This window comes from Malus domestica, chromosome 09, assembly GCF_042453785.1.
Source record: "Malus domestica chromosome 09, GDT2T_hap1".
NCBI lineage: Eukaryota > Viridiplantae > Streptophyta > Magnoliopsida > Rosales > Rosaceae > Malus > Malus domestica.
This window is the reverse complement of record NC_091669.1, coordinates 27,464,531-27,485,203: the sequence shown is the minus strand read 5'-3', so window position 1 is coordinate 27,485,203 and position 20,673 is coordinate 27,464,531. Positions and strand designations below refer to the sequence as shown.

At 39.6% G+C, this 20,673-nt stretch overlaps 3 protein-coding genes across 3 annotated transcripts; 2 read left to right on the top strand and 1 right to left on the bottom strand.

Moving 5' to 3' along the window:
* Window positions 1-330: 330 nt before the first annotated feature.
* LOC103443996 (uncharacterized) lies at window positions 331-5,330 on the top strand. The gene is made up of 6 exons (XM_070804705.1): window positions 331-886; window positions 1,215-1,457; window positions 1,551-1,724; window positions 1,814-1,920; window positions 2,718-3,049; window positions 4,452-5,330. The coding sequence occupies exons 1-6, from the start codon at window positions 773-775 to the stop codon at window positions 4,973-4,975; spliced, it is 1,494 nt and encodes a 497-aa protein (XP_070660806.1). The 5' UTR covers window positions 331-772; the 3' UTR covers window positions 4,976-5,330.
* Window positions 5,331-5,606: 276 nt separating this feature from the next.
* LOC103443997 (protein HEADING DATE REPRESSOR 1-like) lies at window positions 5,607-12,250 on the bottom strand. Its single transcript, XM_008382903.4, has 3 exons — window positions 11,879-12,250; window positions 6,119-6,444; window positions 5,607-6,031 (listed from the first exon to the last, which is right to left on the bottom strand). The coding sequence occupies exons 1-3, from the start codon at window positions 12,021-12,023 to the stop codon at window positions 5,831-5,833; spliced, it is 672 nt and encodes a 223-aa protein (XP_008381125.2). The 5' UTR covers window positions 12,024-12,250; the 3' UTR covers window positions 5,607-5,830.
* Window positions 12,251-18,931: 6,681 nt separating this feature from the next.
* On the top strand, window positions 18,932-19,674 carry LOC139187874 (uncharacterized). Its single transcript, XM_070804485.1, has 3 exons — window positions 18,932-19,225; window positions 19,334-19,523; window positions 19,631-19,674. Exons 1-3 carry the CDS (start codon window positions 18,932-18,934, stop codon window positions 19,672-19,674), a joined length of 528 nt encoding a protein of 175 aa, XP_070660586.1.
* Window positions 19,675-20,673: the final 999 nt, after the last annotated feature.

Here is a 20,673-nt window from a genome sequence, read left to right as displayed (position 1 = left end):
AAATTATCCATTGCCAAAAGGGAAGTTGACAAGTTGGTGCTGAGCCTTATCCACAATAACACGTTGGCAGACTTTCCCTTGGTTTCAAAGAATGAAATCCTCTGCGGATCATCTTTGTGAAGATCTCATGAATATTCTAATTACATTCAATTATTGTATATTGTACGATCTGAAATAATTGTAAATTATTATATTTAAAATTAAATATAAATAATACTTAATAAAAATTGATCATATAATGTATGATGAGCGAAAATGATTAGATAATCTTTAAAGTCTTCACAAAGAGGATCCTCATTCGATTTCAAATTCATACGTGTCATGACAATCCGCACACTCATCACCCACCCGGCCAATTACCGGACAAATCACCTGCACAGCTCACAACCGTCAGAATGCGGGCCCTCCCAATTTTATCCAAACACGCAAGTGGGCGCACGTGACTTCCCGGCCCCGACAGAACACGCCAAACCAGCTGACGTCATCGGCCGCCGCCGGCCGCCTCCAAGAGCAGTCATTGCCCAAACCCAAGGGCGTTTACGTAAATCGGGTCCAGTTTATTTCTGTGCGCGAACACGGCGAATCGGTGGGACATGTGCGTAGCACGTGACGGTCGTCCATGGGCCGTCTGCCTTAAAAGGAAAGAAGAAAGCGCCACGCGGTTATTGATTCGTTGACGCGAAATTTTATAAACATTTTCGGGATCGGAAAATTCGGTGAGTTAACTCGCTGTGCAGCCGAGCCAGATTGGGGTTGGTGAATTCTAGCGCCGATGGTTCAGCTAATGAGTCCGCGAAAGGTGACGGTGAAGTTGGACGGCGATGAGTCGTGTGGCACCCGACGCGGTGCGAGTCACAAACGGCTCAAACTCGACTCGTCTCCGCAGGTATATGTTCATCTCCTTTCAATTTTGTTTTTCGTATTATCTGATTTTGAATTAGCACAGATTGAGCTGATTTGATTTGATTTTCCTGAATTTTCCTAGAACCAAACGGATTACTGATTAGGGAGTCGTTTTCAGGAAGAAAAGATATTTTTTCCCCGTGTTTTTTGATTTTGAATTAGCTTGATTGAATTATTTTAGTTTTCTTGTACTTTCTTAGCATCCAAACAGATTAGGGAGTCGTTTTCAGAGAGAAATGAATATGTTTTTTTTTCATATTTGATGTGATGTATTGAGAGTACGCTGATTTTTCATGGTGTTTGTGTCAAAGATGCCGGGCGATGTGGATGCGTGGGTGTGCCATCCGCTGGATGAGCCGAGCCCGCTCGGTTTGCAGCTCAAAAAAAGTCCATCTTTTCTGGATTTGATCCAGATGAAGCTGTCTCAAGAAAAATCTGATAAATTGGCAACCCTAGGCAAGAGAAGTCACAAGGGAGCTGCTGCTTCCGGTGCATCAGACAAGCTCAAGGCTATGAACTTTCCGGCTTCCCTTCTAAGGATTGGGACTTGGGAGGTATACAAAAACGAACATGTTTTCTGTATTCGATTTTGTTTAATGTATTGATGGTGGATGTTGGATTGAAGTATTATCGATTTTCTGTTGCAGTATAAGTCAAGATACGAAGGAGATTTGGTGGCGAAATGTTATTTTGCCAAGCATAAACTTGTATGGGAAGTGCTTGATGGTAGTCTTAAGAACAAGATGGAAATTCAGTGGTCAGATGTTTTGGCTATCAAGGCAAACTACCCGGATGATGGACCAGGGACTTTGGATGTAGTGGTAATTGTCACTCTTAACATAATTTTCCTTTTTCCCTTGGGAATTATGCCGTATCAGTTCATAATCTGTTATATTATCTCTTGGTGCAGCTTGCCAGACCGCCTCTTTTCTTTAGGGAGACCAATCCGCAACCTAGGAAGCATACCTTGTGGCAGGCAACATCTGATTTTACTGCTGGACAAGCCACTTTGAACAGGTATCTCTAACCTTGTAGTCAATAGTTAGATGCTTTAAGCACCAAAGCATGAATCTTTGTCAGAATGTTTCCTAGATTGATTACATGTTTATTTGAAACGTCAGTGGTATGGGTTAGTTACTATAGTTATGAGAACTTTTTAAAACATTGAGAAGCTTATATAAAGGGTGAATCTTTTTGTGTACCAAATTAGAGTGATGGTCAAAGTTATGGTGTACAAAACAGTTATGTCCGAAACAATCTCCTGAATTATTATCTTGCCATACAGCAACATGCTATTTATCATTTTACCCTTTACCGTAAAGTTTAGAACTGAACCATCTAAGCAACTTTATTATTTTATCTGTCTGTCACCCGCACATGTAAAAGGTGGTTTGCACGCATTAAAATGTACTAAATGAATGGAACAAGCTGCAAAGTCTGGGTCTGTGACATGAGAATACAAGGATACTTGTAGCAAACATAGGCATGTAGACTCTGTACCTTTCCAATCTTGGTGTATCTCACTGGTTTAGGTATCCCACAAGTGGTTAGCTTTCCATTCGTGGAAATCATATATATCCGTATGTGCAATGATGCACATGCATGTGCACACATATGCACGGTAGCTTCAGAAAACATGGTGCAGGAACTCCTTATAAATGACTTGGTATGCCTTGATGTTTTTCTAATGTTTTACTTATCCAATGTTTTACAAGGTTCATTTAGTAGTTAGCAACTGATTATGCATACTGTAGAGTGTGGAGAATTGTCATCTTTTGTGTTCCAAATTTTATTTTATTTTTCCTTTGTCTTAGGCGGCATTTTCTGCAGTGCCCACAAGGGTTGCTCTTTGGCAAGCATTTCGAAAAGCTTGTTCAATGTGATCCTCGTCTCAACTTTTTAAGCCAGCAGCCAGAAATTGTGTTAGAATCTCCTTTCTTTGATGCTAGAGCTACCGTAACAGGTGGCCCTGATGATGAATATAGACATCGGTTTGGTACAAAGAATGAAGAGGGGTCTGCGATATTTGGTTTGCAGGAATCAGCATCACCTTCTGGAGCTCATTCGTCGCCATCTAAAAATGAACAAGATTTTAGTGGTAGAGCTCCTCAAAATTATTCCCAGGAAATTTCTTCACCTGGTACAGGTAAATCTGCAAACCTCAAACCGAGTTAATTGTTATAGTGATAAATACTCAACCGTATAGTATTACAAAACTGCTTAATTACTATATTTGCTAAAAATTCAATCCTCACTCTCCTCCCCCATGACTTATGATTAAAACTTGTGTTTCTGGGTTTAAGATTTTATTCCCATGCAATTGCAGTTCTGTTTATTTCTTGCATTTAACATGTTTTCATTTTTCATCATATCGTTGAGTAACCTGAGTTAGAAGCATATATATCTCGTCAATTCTGTCTCTGCATATATAGAATAAATAGTCACAAAATAACTTACGGATCCCCTTCAACAGAAATTCTGTTGGCAAAGTATGTGAGCCTGAGAATTATGTTTGAAAGTCTCTTCATCATCGTCCCCTTTGGTTCAGTAAATGGGTTGGGATCTGTTATTTTTTCTGGTACTATCGGTTCAGAGGATAAGAGGTACTTTCACTGAAAAAGGGATTAGAAAATCTGAAAAGAAACAAGTAACGAGTAGAAAAAGATGGAATTTGAAACATGATGTTCCATATTTTAATTTGCAGCTGATTTGGTTAATCAAGTTAATTTGTACAGAAATACGCCACCATGAAATGTACCAACATAAACCAAAAATGAAAGCTGAAAACAATTTTAAGTAGGTTATCTTTTCTAGTTTTTCGTATTCATTTTGTATGACAATTTCATGTGCATTTCGTCATCCTCCCTCCTACCACACTCCATCCACATTCTTGGTTCATCCATCTTTCCTTCTACTTTCTCTTTATATCTAGTAAAATAAATAATGAAAACTAAAACCTAAAACTGAAATGGTTATCAAACGGGCCCTAAGATAATGAATGTTAAAGGAGCTATAGATGTTGCTACCTTTTTGGTAATTGTTTCACTAAGATAGTTTCATGGATGCACCATATAGGTTAGATTGTTGTAGCTTATCTATTGAGTGCATTAGATCCTGATATTTTTTTTCACGCCCCGTAGGAAGAAAGAAAGTCATTCATTTGCAGAAAATCATCTATTTTTACCCCAAAACAGAAAAAAGGAAGCAAGTCACCCACCCACCGTTTGTGTACACCAAGCATGACATTAAATGTTTTTTTTTTTTGGAAGAAATCATCTGCTACCTAGAGATCAATGAAATGCCAGTCCAAGAAGGCCTCATATGGAAAAGAAAAAAAACTGTAGTTGTCCATGGAAAGATGTCCTTTTTCTTTTGTTTTACGACGATTGATTTCTATTATATAAATTCTGGAGAAAGTTGAGACCAGAGCTAGTTAATCTCTATTAGTTTAAGCATGCACTTCATATGAGATTCATGTTTGTCGTGGAATTTTGTTATGGAGACTGCATTGCACAAGTACTGTGCCTAACCTGTCCTCTTATATACAGCGATGGACACTGCTGGAACCTCAAAGACGCTCAGCAAGTTCAATCAAATAAAAGTTCCTGGACTTCCTTCGTCAATGTCAGTGAGTGACTTCGTAAGCCACATTGGAAATTGCATTTCCGGAAAGGAACAACCCAGCACAGACATGTTGGAGGAGATTACGCAGTACTTGTTCAGTGACTCCCAAATCACGTTACCCTCTGATGAGCAGTCCCTCATGACGAGGGTCAATTCCCTTTGCTGCCTTTTGCAAAAGGATCCTTCTACAGAACTAAACTTGCAAGTCAGAAGCGATGAGTGGTTGAATGGAAGTGATGATCGGAAAGCAGCGGAAACCAACTCCGCTTTTGCATCAGCTCGTGAGAGTAAGCCTGTACAAGGTTTTCCTGTACCCAAGGGTGAGCCCAACGATGATTCTGCTGACAAGCAGGAACTGACCATGCGGAGAAGGGATTCATTTGGGGAACTGCTTCTTAATATTCCCAGGATAGCATCTCTTCCTCAGTTTCTTTTTAACTGGTCATAAGGTTATTATGTAATTAGGCTAGGGAGTAGTCATTTACCTTCCCGGATTAGTCTTTGTACAAAAGCATAGAAATCTAAATGGCGGCTCTCACGTCTGTGAATACAACAGGTGCAGGTTGTTGAAACGTGTAAGGGATTCAGAAATGTACGTTCGTTGATGAAGAATGCTGACGTGTTTATAACACCAACCTAGTTCTTATTTTTCAAACGCTTAGGAATTAATTGGGACGGTAGCCAGCCCTAGTGCCTAGGAGGGGCCTGGGTGGCGCTAGGCGGAGATTTTCAGAACAGTACTCATCTTACCTTTGTATACAATGAACAAGTGTTCTTTTTTAGCCATGTGAGTTTTGTTAACACTCTAAGAGTCTGCCCTTCTGTGATCGCTTTGGCCCATCGGCGCCATCTGTTTCCTTGATAAATTGATATCGGTCAACAGATTGCTTTGCCTCCCTCTCTTCGAGACCCGTAAACTTTCACGCAGGAGAGGGACACTAAACAGAAGTTTCAAACCTGTTTATCTCCAATCGCAAACGAAAGAAATGAAGGGCTAGTTGTGTTCTTAATGAATTGTATCCAGAACACTACTATCTGTTAAATTTGTTTCGTGTATCGGCATTGGCCTCTGGTGACAGTGACAGTGAACGAACTTGAATTATGGATGAGGAATCATTTGACGCATAAAACTAGCCAAGATAAGTACAGCTTAGACACATACTTTGACATATGACTCGCAAGATTCTAGTAATAGGCATGTGCAGAGGGCATTAGCACCTGCATACTGTGTAGCATCTGTTATGTGACTGCTTTCTCCAACCAAATGTACAAAAAGAATAAGGAAACAAATAACAAACAACATCTATGGCTCGTCGGAGCCTTCGTCATCCACGGGGTCGTCTTGCAACATGTTCATGAGCATTGTTATCTGGTCTTGCAGCATTGCGTTCTCTCTCTCCATGTCTGCACGTTTGCTTCGCTCTTGGAGGAGTTGGAGTTGCAGGTGCTCTAGGCACCTGGCATCCTCTTCCAACTGCTCGTTTAGCCCGTCGATCTCCCTATCCTGAAACGACAACAAATAATAGCAGTTTAATTCGTTGCAAAAGCATTTCCTTTGGTTGGAGACGATGCGAGGTGTTGGAAATGACACCTTTCTGTTCATTTCATGAACAGCAATCCTCCGCATCTTCTCAACAACATCAACGTTAACTAGTTTCCTCTTTTTCCCAATCAGCCACCCTTTGGGATAGGTTGTGGCATCAAAGTCCGGTGGAGGAAGTAAGGATTCAGCTGACGGACGTTTGCCATTGATATTTGTTATAGGTTCTAAGGGTTCAAAAAGGGCCTTTCGACGTTCAGAGAGCTCAGCGGCAGTAGTTACGTCCTGCATTTCCTCTTTGGTGATGGACGCTTCCTGTTTGTCGGGACTATCACTAGCAATGTCTTCTGTTACCTTGTCTATATTCCTCCCGCTAGCTGTGGGAAACAAATTCACTTTCTAGTGCAATCGAATTTAGAGATGCAGCATATTTTGTACAAGGTGGTGGCATTAAAAGTTCGAACCAGAATGCAGTGATCGATATATGGAGTAGAATAACAGAAGGAATTTCAGTATACAAGTACAGGACACTAATGTACAATAGCTTATCAGTTGAGTTGTGTGTGGATCCTATTTCAATGGGCACTTGTTGAGTCGATCCGGGTACACGTCTTGCTTTTACTGCTATATCGGGTTGCATACAAAAGATAACAGTGGTAGTGTGCGGTGATCCTTGTACATACATACCATACCGCTAAATTAAAGTTCAGATAAGGAATTTGTACTCAATTAGGTCATTTGTACATGGGTGCAACTCAATCATAAATCTCAAAAAGGTTAGGGGAATTTGATCTAGGTGCTTGATCTTGGAATTTGTTAGACCAAATATCTCTTGCTTTTAGACTTTTTATTGAACTACTTTCTACAATTTTGGTGCCACGTTTTTTAAATTGTCACATTTCTAAAAATACAATACATGAATTATCCACCAATTTATACCAAAAATAATATCCAAAGCTCCTAAATATATCCTTTTTTAAAACCAAAATTATATTATTAAATCCAAAATAAAGAGAGATAATTATTAAGTTATCAATCAACCATATTTTACCAAAAATTAAAACTAAACATACAAAAAAAAACAAAAATTAGATGTATCAAATACTAAAAACAAACATACCAATTGATAATAAGAAGAAATCAACGTATGAAAACCAAGGTATAAAATATCGATGATATCGGAAATATCGGTAGTCCAAAAACACGGAAATTTCGATGAAAATATCGGGATATTATCGACATCGATAAAAATTGAATAAAAACCATGGAAATTGTAAGAAAAATTTGAAAATTTTTATTCAAACTTTGCAGGATGTTTATTTAGTCAATTATCTATTAGTTTATTACAAAAAATTGGAAGGAAATGCATTGCATGATAGATATAACTGATTTAAGTTGATTATATAGCGAGCTGGCAAACATTGTGAATGTAAAAAATATGTAGTAATTAATGAAAGATGTTTAAACACACCATAATCATTTATAAATAATGAATTAGTATAATATTTTACACTTTATACATTGCATGGTAAGATACATGAGTGACTTAGCAAGGTCTAAAATATCGACGATATCGGAAATATCGGGATATTATGGATATTTTAGACCATGATGAAAACCAATAATAAACGTATCAATAGTGTATACAAAATAATTCTCTCAATGAAATGTATACATAGTAATTTAAAGAAATATAAACATCCACCATTTTGTTTATCTTGAAGATAAAATTATATTTTAGTTTTACAAGAAAAAAATATTTTTTATGGAACAATATAAAAAAGAGATAATTGGATAAATATTTTGAAAGAAAACCCAAGATTATCTCCTTTGAAAAAGAGTCCACGACTTCTAAAATACTATACAAAAATTGGCAGATAAAAAAGGCTCAACTAATTAAAGGACAAATTAAGGAATCAATATAAAAAATTAAATAATAAATTTTAATTTGATAAAAAGAAATACTAATGTGGCCTAATGCACCTAAGCTCCTTAATCAAAATCCTAACAGGCAAAGATGTTTTATTAAAAAAAAAACACTTTAAATCTGGAAAGTTACGTGTGTGGCCTAGATTAAAGGGAAGAAAAGTTGGGCGGTGGAGATGAAAGATAAAGGAGAGGAAGGAGGATGGGCACTGCCCAATCGGGACAAGAGAGAGAAGTGAGTGACCAACAGGAAGAGAGACCAAGAAAGGAAAGGAGGTAAAAGGAGATGGAGGGAATCGATCGGGTTCCCCTTGACCCGGTCGATGACTTAACTTCCTTGGAGTTTTCCGACGGTTTTCTGTCCAATTTTCCGGCCTTCTTGAACCTTCCATGACCACTAAACCTCACCACAACACCCATCACCTAATTCTAACCAAACAACGAATTTTAGCCCCGATGCGGTGAGAAAACCCACCGATGGGTCCGGGTGGGTCTCGGCCTCGAATCACCATTTGTGAAACGATTTCTGACGATCTCTACCAACATTAGACTCTCCTTGAACCTAGGAACAAACCCCAACCAACCATAGAGGCGGCGGAGCACCGGAGGAGTCGAATCAATGCACACCTAAATCTAGGGTTCCGACTGGTTTGGATGAAATTGAGGCTTTTCCCAACGAAATTGACCTTAGTCACATGTATGAAAGTTATTCCTCTCATCAAGATCTTCATTCCTGTAGCATTTGAGAATTTTTGGAGTTGCTGGATTTTCCGGCGAGTAGGGGCGACTAACTGCCACGCGAGGGGGAAAAACCAGAGGTCATTCCTTAGGTTCCTTGACATGCCAAACCTAAATCTGCCCTTCGATTTGTGAAATTTCCATTGTTTGGTTATATTTCCGTTAATGACCACCACTTGGTTAATAAATGAATTGACAATCGGACCGTTGGATTGTCACCAAACTTTGATACGTTATAATACATAATATTTGAGGATATTAGAAACTTACGGATCAGGAATCTGATTTACGGATCAGGAATCTGATTTACGAATCTTCTTGAATAGGATATATAAGTTACGTGTTCTATTGATAAAAATTCTGAGATGTGATTTGATAATTGTTCTAGGCTCCGATCGTTTGTGATGCCTCGATATTCGTGCTAGAGAGTTGTGGCGCGGACCTCAGATGAGTGGGTCTTTTTCCTTTTTATAGTATGTATGTATATACACATACGTACATACTTTATAGTTTCCACAAATGCTTTGAACTAAGTTATGCATAGCATGCCATGATTTAAAGGTGTTATATTTAAATATTGCATTATGATGAGATTTGTGATCATGCCAAATGATCCTACGGGGGCGCAGGTAAGTTCAGGTAAGTTATTATGTGATTGAAGTGGTTGCATTATATGAGCATGTATATATTCATTTAGAGCTTATCATTGCTGCACCCGGGTGTTAGTGATCTCGCCCCGGGGCCAGGGCACAACCTTCATGTGTATGTTCACCTCCCGTACCACACACTCGCCTTGATCCAAGTAGGTGCTAGCCTGTCATATAGACTGCATTAGGCAATTCTGACTCATAGGTGACCTGCGATTTATCGCTAGCAATCACGTGATCGTAGCACTAGAGTGTACATATTTACATCCAGCCTATCGTATAGGTTATACTAGGTGACTCCGACTCGTGTGCTAGCATAGATTGATGAGCAATAGGTCTAGTCGTACATTTCACATTAGGTGACTCCGACTGGCATGCTAGTTTAGACAGATTTCACACCTGATTTACATTTATTATTGCTGAGATACTGTAGCATGACATGCTTCTGTTTTCACTGCACTTGTGCATTCATTTTCGTACCTATGTAGTATTATTATTTTCTGAAAATTATACAGGTTTTATGGCGAGGGTTATAACATTTTCAAAAGATTTTTATTAAAACTTTATTTTCAAGCCCACTCACCCTTGTTTTTCGCCCCTCCAAGTTCTAGTAGCAGAGTTTTTGTACCGACGAGGATTATTAGCAAATCTTAGTGTAGACGATTACCATCGATGATATAATTCTCACCCTATTTTACTATACTGTACTTATGCTTTGTCATCACGTGTGAAATGAGTTCATACCCGCTCACCACGCACTCTTATATTTAGGCACTTTTAGGTTTAAATTTATTAAAATTTTCCACATCACTACACTTTATGGCTTTGTCACCTTATAGGTGTTGACCAACACATCTTGATTTGAAGTCCCAGTGGACATTCCAGGTCGGGATGTGTCACCCACCATAATGTTAAGTACATCCCCACATTAAAATTTGATATTAAATGATTTATATACCCTAATATGCACTAACAATTTCAACCTCATAAGACTTTAGAAATATTTTTAAAAAAAATCTAACAACACCCCAAATCACTTTTGACTTTTATATCCCAAAATTATTTATCTTATTCAACTCTCAAAACCATACTCTCACCCTTCACTATAGAACAAAACTCTAACCAATGAAACTATAAACATCTTGATCGAAAAAAAATATTTTGACAAATGTAACATGAAATCAACATTTCGGAAGTTTCACAGGAGGTCAGATTTCATATTTTTCCATCAATGAGGATTCTTGAACCTAAATCTTCAATCTTTTAAAGGGAAAAGAAACAACATAGAAACCACCTCATAATTCGAATATGTGAAGAGTGTTGGGTGTAAATCTAAAAATAAAAACATAAAATCTGAATTTGCACCTAAGATGTGTGATGTGTAAATAGAAAATATGAGGTGTATGTTGAGAGTAGGGATGTGGTGGTATTTGGGGAAAGTTTGTGAGGTATATTAAAATAAATTATAATTGAAAAAAAAATGTATGGTGAATTACGTATGCAAAAGGTGTATTCAACAATATGTAAGGTGTTAATAAAATAAGCCAATAGGAAATAGAACTTTCTACCATAAATTTGTCCGTATGAAGATAAGAAATATGATACATATATTGGAGATATCTCCTTTTTATTAATCCAATCTCAATTAAATGATTTGTAGGTTTGAACTTTATTGCTGAATGAGGAGAAAGGTATTAGTAGCCAATTTGGTAATGTCTAGGTCTGGAATTCATTAAACGCACAGACCTCTAACGCATCCAAAACGAAGTGACTAAGAAGAATGGATAAATAAATATTTCGTTTTTATTTTGTATTTTTAAAAATTGAAAATCCATTTGATAACTACTTATAGTTAAAAAAAGAATGAAAAATCAAAATTTGAAAACTTAAGAAAATAGTTTTCTGTTTTCTTTTTTTGAAAATTAAAAAAAATTATCAAATGAATTTTCAATTTGAAAAAAAAAATAAAAACAAAAAAACCCCTAAAATAAACCTTATGGTTGCCTTTTTTTTTAATGTGTATGGTCGCATTTTCTTATGAAATAAAAGTATGCTCACAGTTGGGTTAATTAATAAAAAATTAGATGTGCTTGCTCTTAAAAGTCAAACCTTTTTTTTTTGGTTGGATTTGAAAAGGAGTAAGTAATCCTTTGAAGACGTCAAAGATTACGGGCCAAAATTGAAAACAAAGACAAATGCAAATTGCAAATTAATACACATAATAAGGTATGAGCAAAGTCTCTCTCTCTCTCTCTCTCTCTCTCTCTCTCTCTCAAGAGAGACCAAACTAATTAACTAGTGTTTTGGCTTTAATCTTTCGGATCACGTTAGGATTCATACCAAGCTTACAACTGAAAGAATGATTGAATGAGCTCAACTGAACTGATCAATTGTGGTATATAGAAATTAAGCAAGTTAAATCTTGCAAGCATCACAAAAACCAAGCTTAAATTCTCCATGAACAACAATTAATTAAATAATTAATTAATAAAAGTAGTACCTGATGATATTAGTGATCTCCTTCTGGGTTTCCAATCAATCCTTGTGGAAGAAACCAAAGCAAATCCTTCCAAACCCCCATCACTGCCCTTCATCTTCTTCCCCACATGATCATCATCTAAACCATAAATATTCTCCTTCTCCATCAAAACACAAAGTATTCAGAAGCAGAACAACAACAGCAGCTTAGAGAGAGGAACGAGAGAGAGAGAGAGAGGAGACTTGTTCTTGCTGCTCTTCTTGTTGGGAATTTTATTTGAGCATTTTTCTTGTTTGTTATACGTTTGATTGCTCACCTACAAAAACGAGGAGATAGTTGTTATGTTCGACCAACACGATGGACGGGACCATGTGGGTATTTTTGACGGTCGAGATTTGGCAGTTGGTGGACGATTTGAGGTTAACAGTTGTCCCTTCTCTCTTTCTCTGCCATTGCCATTGGGTCCCCCTCTCATTTTCTTGCGTGCTTTTTAAGAGCATCTCATCGGGAGATGCAAGTGTCTAGATGAACACTTATATTTTTGTTTTATTTTATATCTTTTAAAAATGTAATTAAAAAATTCTACTGCAATGCAATGTGAAGAATGTAAACTAAATATTCTATTTAAATCTCTCTCTTATAAGCAGAATCCCTCACTAAAAATATAAAAAAGAATGTGTGTGTATACGTATACATATGTGTGTGTGTGTAGGCCTATCCAAAGGAATTCTCATTTTTTGGTAAAAAATGGACTAATTATAGAACTCATTAAATTTTAACGATTCGAACCGTGTATTTTGTAAATCTCGATTCACATATTATTTTTGCAAAAATTCAATTTAATCTCAAACCGATTTTTCTATTTAATTATCACGAAGAAATTCCATTGTTTCTTATATAACAAAGTGTTTGTCAATTTCTATAAACTCAATTAGATGTCTTCAATATTTCTGATTTAACTAATATTTTGTAAAAAATAAACGGTTCGGATCATTGAAGTTCGAGATGGTGTAGGTCCCACAACTAATCCCCCAACTTTTTGTAAAAAGAAAAAGTGAGGATTCATTCCCTTAAATGCCTCATATATGTATAAAGGCAGAATGCAAAAAGGATGAAGCTTTCTTATTATCTAAATTTCCCTTCTCCCATGACGAATTTTCAAAAATAAAAAATTCACAAAAGAAACCTCACACAGTGAAGGATTGGAGCAATAGGAATCAAGCTGGGCGTCTTAGCTTTCGTCTCTGATTGGTCTTGTGAATAAATTCATCCTGGAAGTCGATTTTTTGTTGAAGATCATTAGAGTGTGCATAATGGATTTTAGGCATGATTGCATTGCCCCAGTTGGAATGTTGATGTACTTGAATTGAGTTGCATGTAGACTTCAGACGAGAGGTCCATGAGTTGGACTCGCGATGAAGTGTTGGCCTACACGGAGGCTAACCTGCCTTCGCTTCTCTGCTTGGAAGTTTCTTGTGAACTAGGTCCATGCTTGTCGGATTTGCTTGGGTACGCCTGTCCCTAAGTTATGGGATTATCATCTCTCTTTCTTTTTACTCTTCATGTCGTAGATCGTGAATCCGTGTAGTAGAACCATCATGGTTCATATGTGGGTTCGGAACCTAGAACTTGAGACTTAGTTCCAGAGTTGAACCTTATATCTTTTTTAGGGGTGACTTGACCCGTGTGTACTTCTTCTTGTCTTTAGACTTGGCCATGCTCATCAAAGAGGTTGTGTCATTGTCGGAGTTACTAACTCCACCAGAATGGTGTTGGACTAAGTTAGTCCAATGCTGGGGATCTGAAAAGAAGAGGGGATGTGCAATCAGCATGTATCCCTTTTGCAAAACAATAACAAATAGTCAGATTGTACTCTTTTGTTTCATGGTAAAGTGATATAAACTTTTCAAAGCAATAAGATATTAGAAAAAATAAATAAATAAGATATTAGAAAGAAAAAATAAAGGTATTACAAACCCTCTCTTTTTGTGTCCACTTGGAAAAATCTGGGCCTTGCAATTAATAAAACTCTTCTTCACGTCATATAGAGTTGGGGTTCGTGACGCTTCAATCCTTTATTAAGTAATTGTGACCATCGTCCTTGTTTTTGTTGTCGCTCATGGATAAGATTTTTACCATCAAATCAACTTTGATCTGGTCCAAAAAAGTCTCTTCTTAAAGCTTAAGACATCCTCAACAAATCCTCAGAAGGAACCTTCCTCGAATATGCCATCTTGATCTTCAAAATATCTAAAACATCCAAAAACGTTAATATGAAAACGTTGTGCCCTGGGCCTTCTTTTCTTCACCACAGTCAAACAGCTTGGAATTAAATTATGGAATTTTGACACAATTATTTTGAGAGACTCACAAATCCACTCCAATTGAAATTACTACAATTCCTTTGTTTGATCATTTTTTTTCCAAAGTAGATTCACAAGTCAATAAAGTGATTTGGTCGGGGGAATACAAATTCACTTTCAATGAAACCACCAATTGTTGGAACCAAATTTGTGCACATTTGCAGATGGAGGTGAAATCTAGTCGAAGTAGCCCATGACCTCTGGCAAGGGGAGAATAGGGTTGATTGGGAGGTGTGGTTGAATCCGAATATGACTACCTACATATCTACAGGAAGGAGAATTAAACTACGGGTGTAGTTTTATGAAAGAATGGGGTGAACCATCCTTGACGAATAACCTATGGTGGGGTATTATGTAGAGGAGTTCTCCATGGACGTCTGTACGTGTAGAGGCAGCGTAAGGGCCATTATTAGGCATAGATAGAATATGTGTGATGTAGAGAATATTATACTTAGAGAGAAGTCTAAGAGAGAGATGTCATGTCCCCTCGATAAATAGCCATGCTTGTGCATTTATAGGTATCTTGATAGTTCTTGTAGGATGAGTAATCTTCATCAAATCTGGAGACTATCTAAGAGGGAATCTAGGATAAGATACCCAATCTTCCTAGAATCTTGATTAGTTGCCTAATCCCTAAGATATCGTAATTAGGGTTTCTTTACTTGGGAGATAATTAATATCCTTAATAGGCCTAAGCCGAGATTGCCAGACTACGCTTCATGGGCTTTGGGCATTTCAATCATTCTTTCCACGTATCATTGACCCATCCCACAGTTGACATATATTCAATTTGGTTAAACATCATCGTGTCAACAACTGGAGACACCTTCAGTTTAATTAACAAAAATGGGGCTATAGAACCTGCCTGGTCTAGGAGACCTTTAGTTTGGTTAAACAACACTCTCTTATCCTTGTTGGTAACCTATCCAAGTCTCAGTTGGTGAAGAGTTTCTGATTCCATCTCCAAAAAAGGTCACTTCATCAACTTCCTACGAAGCGAGGTGTTATATGATTGGTTACTCCTAGGTACACTTCAGAGTTCAACATTCATATAGCCAAACAACTTTCACTATAAAGACACTCATTTACTTTGAGTATCTTTACTGTTATAGCCTGTACCTGATCCAACACACTTATATTTTTACAAATATAATTGAAGCCACTGAACCTGGTGTAGAGGATCCTAAACATCACAACAAGATTAGCAATGTTGTCTTCAGGTTCTAAGAACTTGATGTGGTAGAAACTAACACAAATTAAACCTTATAAATTATGCAATCATAGTACAAGTAAGTAGGGATCGTTTTATTCCGGGGATTAGAAGGGATGCTAATCAACACAAACTAAACTTATAAAACTGAAAACTAGGTTAAACTAACATTAAAACAATGAGGGTGGAAATTTTGGACGAATTTAATTAAAACAAAAGTAAAGGGCAACAAGTAAATTAAGTTGTGAATGAAATATAGATGAAATGATAGCTAAAGGATTCTTCTACACACATGAATCATATGCATACAAATCAATTTTCAGTTATTCTTCCTATAAACCTGTTTGGGCCCAAAATAATAGTTTGGGCCGAGGGTAGGATCACTCTCGGCCCAGGAGGCCGGGCGGCAAAAGGACCATGGATCGGTCAACCCGTGGGAGTCCAAACCTAGGGCGGTTAGGACGAATCCTAGTGCAATGGGGAGTCTCGACGGGATCGGATATCCAGGAAACTAATCCAGCTTAGCTAAGGACTAGGTTCATAGTCCTAGTAGGTGTAGGATTGGTCGAGGTGATCCGGAGATGGAAACCTAGTCCGAGTAGGATGTAAACTCGGACTCAAGGTTCAGTACTATAAATAGGGGACGCTGTGCATCAGGAAAGGCCCTACAAAATCAATACAAAATTGCCCTGCGCAAACTTTCACAACTTGTGATTTTTCTTTTTCTTTTTTCGCTGACACATCTTCCGTTGGCATCAACAGCACTGTGAAGGCAACCGGTGATATCTTAAGTCGGCATAGATAGCTCTATCACCGTAGAATCAGCCGATCTCGCAGCATCTTCCGTTGGCATCAACAGCACTACGGCGAGGACGACTGGTTACCTATCCAAGTCTCGGTCGAGAAGGATTTCCGAATCCTTATTGGTCGAGGTCATCTCATCAGCCTTCTCGGCGAAGTGAGGTGTTACCAGGTTATTGTATTCGGCACATTGACAGCCGAATTTGAGATTGAACTTCGCAAATTAGCAGCCTTGTCTTCAGGCTCTAGAACCCAAGAGGCCGAGAATTGTTCCTTCCTCGGCCGCAATCGCAAGACATAGAAGTCAACAGCGCGCTCAACGCAACATCAACAAATTTACTCCTCGGCCGAGCTCGGCCGACGAGTTGGCACGCCCCGCAATCACCGAAGGACGTAGTTAGCTTAGAAAATACTCGGCCTGCGCGCCACGTAGGCTCTGTAGTTTCTAGGGTCAACATTTTGGCACGCCCAGTGGGACCCAGTGCTAAAACTACGAAGTTCATATGATATATCAAGATTCCAATCTGGCTCAACGTAGCCGATTGTACGAGCTCCTGGAGGAATTGAAAAAACATAATGAGGAATGTAAAAAATCTTTGGAAGCAGAAAAAGTTCTTCGTGGCCATAGAGAGATGCAAAAGTCATTCGCTTGCATGTTGGAAATAAAAGCTCCTGTTACCCTGCAAGGGCAATGGGTAAATGAAGACAGGGCTCGATTTAATGCCTGGTTAGATGAAGAAAATTTTCCTTACGTTTCTGATTACAGATCAATTCCATTTGAAAAATGGTTAGGCCCAAAGGCCGGGGGGCAATTTTTCGCTCCGGCCGTAATCAGACATCGGCCTAAGAAAATTGTTAATTTGGCCGAAGAACAAAGGCCACCTATTTTTTCGGTCGAGGCTGAAGATATGGTCGGCCAAGAAGAAAAACCTAGGCTACCTATTTTTTCGGTCGAGACTGAAAGTGTGGTAGGCCTAGAAGAAAAAATGCAAGTCCCTAAGTTATATACAAAAATTGACTTGGAAAAAGATTCGTCAAAAGAATGCTCCAGTGACGAACGAGGCCGAGATATTGGCCTAGCCCGAGAAACTACGCCAATTGATATGATTATTGGCAATAAAGCCGATATGGAGAAATCCTGTTCGGCTAAGTTATTTGAATTAAAAGCTGAAATTATGCCTGGGTGGCATAATAATTGTTCCACACATTCGGCGGCAGAAAATGCAAAATATTTTGCCGAGTCAAAAATATTTGGGCAAATTTCTTTATTCGGCGTTGGTAAAATTCAAAGTGAAAGTTTTGATACAAAAAGCCTTCGGCTTGGAATAAAACATCGTTGGCCTCCTCCACTTATAGTAGGGCTACTTTTGTTTTCTTTTGCTACAAAATAAAAATAAAAATTATTTTCTTAACAATTCGGCTGATCAGCCGATGCTTAAGAAAATAAAGTGCGCGAATGGCCGAGAATAAGCAAGCAGGGCGGTGGAAATTCGGTGCATTTGGATTTTGTCATTCGGTGGGTCTGCACGGCTTTGAATCTCACTGGAAATAATTGTTTTGTTATTTGGTGGAATTGGGAGTCAGAAAAGAATAAATAAGATAAAAGTATGCATGGCCGACAATATCATTCCAAGTTGAGGACCCCTACAAAATCAATACAAAATTGCCCTGCGCAAACTCTCACAACTTGTGATTTTTCTTTTTCTTTTTTCGCTGACACATCTTCCGTTGGCATCAACAGCACTGTGAAGGCAACCGGTGATATCTTAAGTCGGCATAGATAGCTCTGTCACCGTAGAATCAGCCGATCTCGCAGCATCTTCCGTTGGCATCAACAGCACTACGGCGAGGACGACTGGTTACCTATCCAAGTCTCGGTCGAGAAGGATTTCCGAATCCTTATTGGTCGAGGTCATCTCATCAGCCTTCTCGGCGAAGTGAGGTGTTACCAGGTTATTGTATTCGGCACATTGACAGCCGAATTTGAGATTGAACTTCGCAAATTAGCAGCCTTGTCTTCAGGCTCTAGAACCCAAGAGGCCGAGAATTGTTCCTTCCTCGGCCGCAATCGCAAGACATAGAAGTCAACAGCGCGCTCAACGCAACATCAACAAATTTACTCCTCGGTCGAGCTCGGCCGACGAGTTGGCACGCCCCGCAATCACCGAAGGACGTAGTTAGCTTAGAAAATACTCGGCCTGCGCGCCACGTAGGCTCTGTAGTTTCTACAACCAAATATTTATTGCCGAAGCAGATATGCACAAAACTGCTTTCCGTTGCCCGGGGGCACTCGGCACTTACGAATGGGTTGTCATGCCATTCGGCCTCAAGAATGCCGGCGCCACGTACCAACGGGCGATGAACACCATCTTCCATGATTTAATTGGCACCATCGTCGAAGTTTATATCGATGATGTTGTCGTCAAATCTAAACGCCGACAGACACATCTGGACGATCTCAGACAGGCTTTCCTCCGCATGCGTCAGCACAACCTCAAGATGAATCCTGCTAAGTGTGCCTTCGGTGTATCGGCCAGGAATTTTCTTGGTTTTCTCGTACATCATCGTGGGATTGAAGTCGATGAGAATAAGGCTCGCGCAATCATCACTGCTCCACCCCCAACAACGAAGAAGCAATTACAATCCTTACTCGGCCAGATCAATTTTTTACGCCGATTTATTGCTAATTCGGCAGGTAAGATGAAAGCGTTTTCTACACTTTTGAAGCTCAAGGACTCAGATAAGTTCGTGTGGAATGAGGAGCATCAGGCGGCGTTTACACAGATCAAGGTTTCTCTCACAAATCCACCTGTCCTGGTCCCTCCTCGGCGCGGTAAGCCTCTCAAGCTATACATTTCGGCGGCCGAGGAGTCCATTGGTTGCCTTCTCGCGCAAGACAACGATGCCGGACGGGAACAGGCTATCTTCTACCTCAGCCGTAATCTGAGTCATCCGGAGATCAATTATTCCGCCGTTGAGAAGCTCTGTCTCGCCGTATTCTTCGCTGCATCCAAGCTTCGGCATTACATGCTCCCGTCGGTCACCCAAGTCATTGCCCAGACCGACGTTATCCGGTACATGCTTACCCGGCCAATTGTGAAGGGCCGAATTGGGAAATGGACGATGGCGTTGTCCGAGTTCAGTTTGCAATACGTGCCGCAAAAAGCTGTGAAGGGACAGGCATTGGCCGATTTCTTTGCCCAGCACCCTTCGCCTTACGGGTTTGGGAGTGCTGACGTCGAAATCGGCATGGTGGTGACCCGCGACAACTATTGGACGATGTATTTCGATGGTTCTAGTACTTCGTCCTCGGCCGGCGCAGGCATCGTCATTCAATCTCCCCACAACGATCGTTGGTATTTTTCGCTCAAATTGGATTTCGACTGCACCAATAATCAGGCCGAATACGAGGCGCTGGTCATTGGTCTGAGCCTCCTTCTTGACTTACACGCCACTCGTGTCCTCGTCCTCGGGGATTCTGAATTAGTGATTAACCAAATTAATGGGTCTTTTCGCTGCATGAGTTGTACTCTGGCACCTTACCACATGGTCGCCAGCTATTTGGCCGAGTCTTTTGACGGTATTACATTCGAGCATGTTTCTCGGGTTCATAATACCGACGCAGACGAGTTGGCTCAAATCGCCTCCGGTGCACAACTCCTGGGGGGCAAGCTAGGCCGGGAGATACCAATATTACGACAATTATACCCAGCCTTGGTTGATCAGCAAATCCTCCGTCGAGACAATGTGATACGCACCAGGGTCATGTCCCTGCCTTCGTTGTTAGATCGGCAGGACTCTATAGAAATTTGCGCGGCCGAGGCATTACCAGATGATTGGAGAAAGCCCATTATGCAGTACCTTGACAATCCTAACGGAAAACATAGTCGCAGGACACGGGTTCACGCCACGAATTATGTCACGTACCAGAACGAGTTGTACCGAAAGGGCGAAGATGGTTTGTTATTGCTATGCCTCGGCCCCCAAGAGAGTGCTCGAGCGATCGCAGAGGTTCATGAAGGGGTATGCGGAGCTCACCAGTCTGGACGAAAAATGCGATGGCTACTCCGACGACACGGTTATTTTTGGCCGAGAATACTGAAAGATTGTATCGAGTTTGCACGAGGATGCGTGCAGTGCCAAATCCATGGGCCTATACAAAGGGTCCCGGCCGAATCACTACATTCGGTCATTAAGCCGTGGCCGTTTAGAGGATGGGCCATGGATGTAATCGGCAAAATCATGCCGACTTCCGGAGCTGCTAAGCATGCATGGATAATGGTCGCAACTGATTACTTCACTAAGTGGGTCGAAGCAAAATCATATGCCGAGTTAACATCTAAAGAAGTTTGCGATTTCGTGGAGCAACACATTGTGACCCGATTCGGTGTTCCAGAAATGATCATAACTGACAATGGAACAATCTTCACAGCCGAAAGGTT